Source organism: Anopheles funestus, chromosome 3RL (assembly GCF_943734845.2).
Source record: "Anopheles funestus chromosome 3RL, idAnoFuneDA-416_04, whole genome shotgun sequence".
Classification (NCBI taxonomy): Eukaryota; Metazoa; Arthropoda; class Insecta; order Diptera; family Culicidae; genus Anopheles; species Anopheles funestus.
The window spans coordinates 12,530,539-12,537,313 of NC_064599.1; the positions used below are offsets into that span (position 1 = coordinate 12,530,539).

At 41.8% G+C, this 6,775-nt stretch overlaps 1 protein-coding gene across 2 annotated transcripts in view; it reads left to right on the forward strand.

The window, feature by feature from the left end:
- The window catches only part of LOC125771495 (uncharacterized), a 145,022-nt gene extending 139,211 nt beyond the window's left edge, over window positions 1–5,811 (forward strand). For both annotated transcript variants that reach the window (XR_007419310.1, XM_049442180.1), the window contains one exon: window positions 4,081–5,811. Coding sequence is in view for 1 of the 2 variants with exons in the window: in XM_049442180.1 (XP_049298137.1) it covers window positions 4,081–4,181 (101 nt within the window). In the remaining variant the exon portion in view is untranslated. The remainder of the gene's footprint in view (window positions 1–4,080) is intronic.
- The last annotated feature ends 964 nt before the right edge of the window (window positions 5,812–6,775 follow it).

The following is a 6,775-nucleotide window of genomic DNA, read 5'->3' on the forward strand; positions in this document are numbered from 1 at the left end:
ACATGTGATTGGTTTGGCTGGAAACTGTTGACGAAGGCAAAAGGCTCATGGCATTCCCCGGTGGCTTTCACTGCAGAATCCAAGCTGACAAGCCTACAGAAAGGGAAGGGAAAGGGGTTTTTTCCTCCGCGGTGAAGTAGAAATAAATTTTATTTTAAATTACACCAACAAATGTCGTTCCGTATAAGGCGTTCAGTCAGTAAAGCTAATGTGAAGTGTAAAATATTGAAAATATTTAATGAGATAAGAAATCAGATTGATATCTCAAGCAAAGTTAGTAAGATTAAAACTTTTCTTTTGTGTATTTTTCCACCTTTAAATGAACTTTAAATTATTTTTAAATTCTAACATAAGAGAGTTCTCATAATAATAAAATGTACCTCACGAGTTTTGAGGGAACAACATCCTCATCTGTTCTGAAGCTGTTGCTTGGCCAGCCTGATGCTCCATCATTTGAAAGTCAAATAAGACCAAGCAGTCCCTTTGGATGCCCTTTGTGCTACTACTTTGCTTCTCTTTCTTTTGCACTTGACCTGCCTGAAGGAATGGATCTGAGTGAAAATGAATGAATCTTAGCAAAGCGAGCTTTCTTTTACTGTCACCTTTTGCCGAGTTGCATCCGGTTCCGGTTCGTGTCTTATCGTATGAAATCTCATCCAACACAACACCGAAATAGGGAGAGTGGCGGGAAAGCCACCCTGCCAGAATGCCACTAATCAATCGAACGTTTCGCTTGCCGGCAACCTTAATGGGGCAACCAATGAAGCAACTGGTCTACCGGAGATACTTGTGAACCACCGTTCACACCCGAATCATCCGTCCCAAAACCTCGTCCCCGACCCACCGGGGAAGGAAGGCGATTTAGAATTCAAATTTATTCGTCACGGAATCCACCCCGTCGTCGGCAGCATCGTCGTCGTCATCGCCTTTATCGTCGTCGTTTGGGGTTGGTGCGCGTCGGTGAACTTGACCTCCTGGCTTAGTGAAATTGAAATATGCGTCATTTGAATGCGATTTGAGTTTTACTTGGCTTCACTTTTCCACTAGCTCACGTGCTCCGTAACACAGCACGGTGTGTGAGTTTTTGGGGTCGTACGAGAAGTTGGAGAGTGTCGGAGCTTTTTTCGGTGGAAAATGCCTCCCTCTGGAGAAGGACAGACAAAGGCACTGCATGCGCCACTGACACTGCAACGGGATACGCTGCATTCGGAAAAACGGAATTCTATTGTAAGGGAGGGTAGGGGGAGGGATGTGGGATCATAGCGGGGGAAAAGAACAACACACACACTCAGGGACGCACACGAACGTCCTGACGCTCTCACATACGTTTACATATGAAGCGAATGTGTACGACGCTACGCTCATACTAAGTACTTCTTCACTATAAAAAGGATGTGCCGATCGGTATGCCGAGCAAGTTCGTCCCGGTCTGTACAGGGAATAAGGGTTTACGACCGTGCGAAGGACGAACAGAAGTTTGCCGTTTTTTTGGTTTCGTGTTAAAGGTAGTCTGGGACCATGAAACGAGAGGGACTTTTCCAGGGTTTTGCCAGCTGTACGGGTCGTTGACCTAGTGAAAGTGAAATGCCACTGTTTGACGGATGTTTCGGAAGGATTGGCCCCTTGTCGGCGGGGTGGGTGAGTTAAGAAGGATGTTATGACGTCTTAAGGGACTCCGAATGGAAAGGTATGATTTGCTAAGGTGAACTAGAACGGTACATACAACAGGAAAATCACAAGTTTTCCTTATTGGCCGTTGTGTTTTCTTGAATAAAATTTGAAACCGAATAGATAAAAACTTTTTTTTCTCTTTTACCTCAAGTACCGAATTGCCTCACCCGAAGTAAAATATCATTTGCCAATGAAAGTGTTTCACAGACAAGCAAATGAAACTGCATATTTGCATTTTGTAAACATAATTTTCTCTACAATCAGAACGACATACACACGAGCGAACGTTCATAAACAAATTGAGTTCAAATAGGAAACGCGACACTTCCGCCTAGAGATCAGGAAAAAAACGAGTGCAAAAAAAACGTAAACGAACGATAATAACAAAAAAAATAGTAAAAAACACATAACCTGGCGGAAAAACTCATCCACCAACGAAAACACTCCATTATCTGGGTGGAAAACCCCCAATGGTTGACAAAACAGACAAACAAACAAATACAGAAAAAAAAGAAACCGACAAAAACAAATGATCCTTTTGAATGGTTTTATTCATTGCAAAGCATTCACTTCAGAAAATGGGCGATGGGAAAAGCGCAACAGAAAAAAAATATACAGCGCAAGGAAAAATCGCGTGGAACGAATGAAAAAAGTAAAAAACCAACAGCAGCAAAAGAGGACACAAAAAAAACATCAGTCGGAAATTGAAATTAATTTCACAAACCGTTTTTTTTTACTGTTGCTTTCGTTTCATACTTTTCGTTCTGCATTCTACCACCCTCGCACGGGTGCAGTTGCAATTGCAGTTATGTTTTCTTTTTTCCACTGTTTTGTTGCTTTCCTCAATTGGCTCCACCCTACGCTAGGATGTACACAGCGGCAGCGACTGCTCAATATATTTATTATCATGGAAATTTATTAATTTTACAAATGCAAACAGAAAGCAGAAATTGAGAGAGAATTGAAACTATCCAACCCCCCGCAAAACGGTGCTTGGGTGGAGGAATGGAAAAAAAATAAAAAAATAGCAAAAAGTTTTTTGCAAAAAAGAAGAAAAGCAAAATGAAAAATAAAATTTTCACATACAGGAAAAAAATAAAAAAAACAGAAAAAACAATACAGCAGAACGTCATGAAATGCAAAGCAAACAAAATGTGGAGCGAAGAAGAAGTAAAAAAAGGCGAGTGAAAAACCATACAACAAACAAAAATAATCATTCAACATCGGTACCGAACACCGAACCGGGAGGGAAATTAATTATTTTTCCAATTAAAATTTAATATAAATGATAAAAAGGACCCGCACCGTCTGCTCGCCCTTGCGTTGAGTTAATACGTGTCTATATTTGCTTTACGAATAGGTTTCCTTTTATCTTTGGGCAAAAATAAAACAAAATATTGCCACACCACTCTCAGGCGGCTCCATCATCAACGGCCATTGGGACACATTTTCCACCTGAATGGGAGTGGGTTGGGGGGGGGGGGGGAAACAAAATACCATAAAGCTTCAGTCCGATCGTGCACTTATCGCACGTGCGGCCCGGAAATGGTAGATCGAGATGAATAAAAAATCAACCAACCGATTAAAATAACTTCCACTACAGCACATGATCATAGCCGGTGGAATATAAAAACACATTTATTTCCGGTATGGGTTATCCAAAAAAAAGGATGAATAAAACGACGAACGAACATCCATCCGGGAAATTGTGAAAAAATACTACAGTTTTTTCTCTCCATCCCACAGCTTTAGTTTTTTTCAACTCTGCAAGGTCCTTCTGCACTGTTCAGCTGCTGAGCGTTTAAGTTTTCTGCTAAATGCAACGCATTGAGTATATCATCTGAAGTGTTTTACAGTAAATTACACCTCGGAGCAAAATAGTGCACTGCAGGGAACTTGAAGGATGAAAAAGGAATTTGTGAGCTCATTCACTGTTAAAAGGATTGTTGTCCTTGCAGGGGAAAAAAAGTACAAAACGAAACCCAAGTGTTGCAAGTGAGTGTCGTTTAAATTGCCCTGAGGGCAAACATATTTTCGCACAAAACTATTCGCACCCAACAGAACTCAAGCTCAAGGGCTTGAGATTTCCGTGGGTTTAAAGTGACGATGATGAGGTCCTTGGCAGAGCTGTTGGAAGTACTGGAGCAGCAGTTGAACGTTAGAAAAATTGAGTGACGAAATAGGTGTTAGTTTTGTCCATTAAAGTGGTTTTTGGCATGAAATGCCTCGGGCAATTCAGGGAAGGTTGAAGATCAAAAGCCACTTAACGATCAATTTGAACAGATGTATGATTCAGAGGTGTTAGATTTTTGAAATTTATTTTAGTGTCAATTTTTTAATATTTAGTTTAAATGATTTAACTTATTCGAAGAAAAAACTAATCACTTCTATTTCTTTTTATTTCTCCAGCAAAAATGAAAATATCGTCCACACTGAGATCGAAAGGAAAGAAACTCTGCAAAACCATCCAGCTTACCGCCCGGGACAGTCCCGACAGCAAGACGCGATAAAGCACTGAATGGCGGCCAGACTTCCTTAAATGACCATCGCAGAGACAAACGTTACCCTTCCAACCCGCGTATCTTTCCTCTGAAACCGAGATTTTATCCACATGCGCCATTGCGCCAGATGGAAAGTGGACAGTGGAAAAGTAAGTAAAAAGAACAACGACAAAAAACAACTCGAGACAGAACCACGGTTGTTCCCAAAACCGATTTCTGGTTCGAAACGTTAGAAAACCCATCTTCCCACGAAATGCTACCGAACAAACGAGTTTTTCATCGATCTCAATTGCAATGTAACCGATTTCGTTTCATTTCGAGCTGGAACCCTGGAACGCTGCTGGCTCGTCTGCTGCCGTTGGGAAAAATGTCTGTATGCTGTTGAGTTGATTTTCATTCTTTTCCAGCACAAGAAGAAGCTGAGAGACCTGCTGCTGTTGGTGCTGTTACTGGCAGCGTGTTCTCATGGCCAACCGACATGGCGACCGGGAATGGTTTTGGATACGATGAGTGACGGTCGTTCTCGTTTCTGTCATGACATGTGACAGACTAACGGAAGTGAACTGTGTTATGTACGTTCTATCCACCCAGAGGTCGATTGCAGCAATTCTGATAATATTATTGAAGAATTGTGGCAAGTTATTATCATTCTGAAGTTATTTTCTTTGACGAAAGATATCAAGAATTGATTTAAAAATAAAAATTAGTTTTGATGTCCTTACTTTTACTCCATAATACAAGTGAATACTAAAGAATATTACTAAAGTGCAAAACAAATTATCTCATTGTCAGTTAATTTTCAACAACTCGCACACAAATATCACATTGCCGTAAAAGCAAAAACACTCTTCCTACACTCAGCAATGAAGAGATTTCGCAAAACCATCCGTACATCACACACGTTGTCATTCCTGTTACCGTACGTGAGAGATTCTACCCCGGGCTGGAACAGTTTAACCCGGGCTACGGAACCAGCCTGTCCAAACCTGCCTGTCGATTCGATCGACTCCACTGTACAGCACAGAGCAAACCGCGAATACCAAACTACTGCACATGATCTCAATCGGTAGGCATTCCAACTCCTTGGGGAATGCATCGGTTCGTGGATGCAACCGGGAACGTGAATGAACGTAACAGCCGGATGCCTATCGCCGGTTGCCAGACCAGGTTTGTCCACAAGAGACGCCACCAGCAGACGGCGCAATGAGACGTTCCGTTCTCCACGTGTGTCTGTTGAGGTTTGGAGCTTTGTTGAGCCTTTTTTTGTTTGCTGTTGTCTCCATTTCCTTTCTGCAAAGTGGTGTACCACTCATAATTGCACCAAACGGGTGGCGTTGTGATTTATTGCGATGCCGGAATTTGTCTTGTATCAATTAGACTGTCCGCCCGTTTGCCTTTTGTGGTGTAAACCGAGGGAGCAAACGTGCAAACGGTATTGGAAATCTCGTCTCTCGTTGTTGCAGCTGACTGTCACAGACGCCAGCAAGACGCGCACCGTTCTGTGTGTCGCTTTCTTTCGTCTTCCTTTCGCCGTAAGGCCATTTGACATAAATCATCGTACAATCGCGTATCAAGCTCACGGTCACCACCCTGGTCATTGCTGATTGTACAATGTGAGGTTGTAGAATTCCTTTTTTTTTTTGGGGGGGAAAGAATTGACATAAATTAGCCAATTGTTATTTGGTGGCTTTTGCCGGGATGAAGTCACCGGTTTTAACCTTGTTACGCAGTGTTCGGAACGGTGGTCTAATTATAGGCCACCAAATGTGCCTTGTTACGTTTGTTTCGATTTACCCTCTTCGATTTGTTCGAACGTTCAAGACTCGTATCACGGCACTCAGGATAGGGTGCGAGAGTCATCGATGGTTCCGAAGGTACGTGTCTCGAAACGGATCAATCCTGTATGGGTATCACCCTTGAGGAAATTAGAGTGCGTAGTTCAAATTCTTACTCTCAATTTTAATATAACAAGTTTTGTTGAAATTGCGAACTTTAAGAAATAGTATTTTTGGTAACAAAAAAAATGTATGTTGAATTTCTATCCTTCAATCTTCAATAAAGACTCTGGTTTGAATGTAGATGAGTCGACGTGATGTGTGTAGTCTGATAAGCAGATATCAGTAAAGCATAAACTACACCAAAGAGGCCTACAACTACGGTGAATTCTTCCCGAATTGTCATACGTGTTTCAATATTGCCGACTTCCCCATGACGCCTCTCTTGACTTCTTCCAATACGTTCAATTTTCTTCTGCAGTGCGTGCCTTCCCGCTTCCAATAGTCTAATAACAATCATCTTAATACACACACACGCATCGATTGGCAACCATGTACGTACCTCGAGAAATACTGGTAATTCCCTCGCCGTATTTTTTCCCCTTATTCCATGGATTCTCTTTATATTGGTTTCACTTTCATCGTCGTCTAACCAAACAAAAAAAATCGCAGAAGAAACCTAATGGCGATGGCAATTCCACGCGTACCATCTCTTCTCGTCTGTTACGCTCCGAGTATTCAGGAGCAGTACGAGGTGTTATTATGTCACGCAATATATTACAAAACATGGCTAATATGTGAATCGGAAAGCGGATCTTCTTGTTTTTT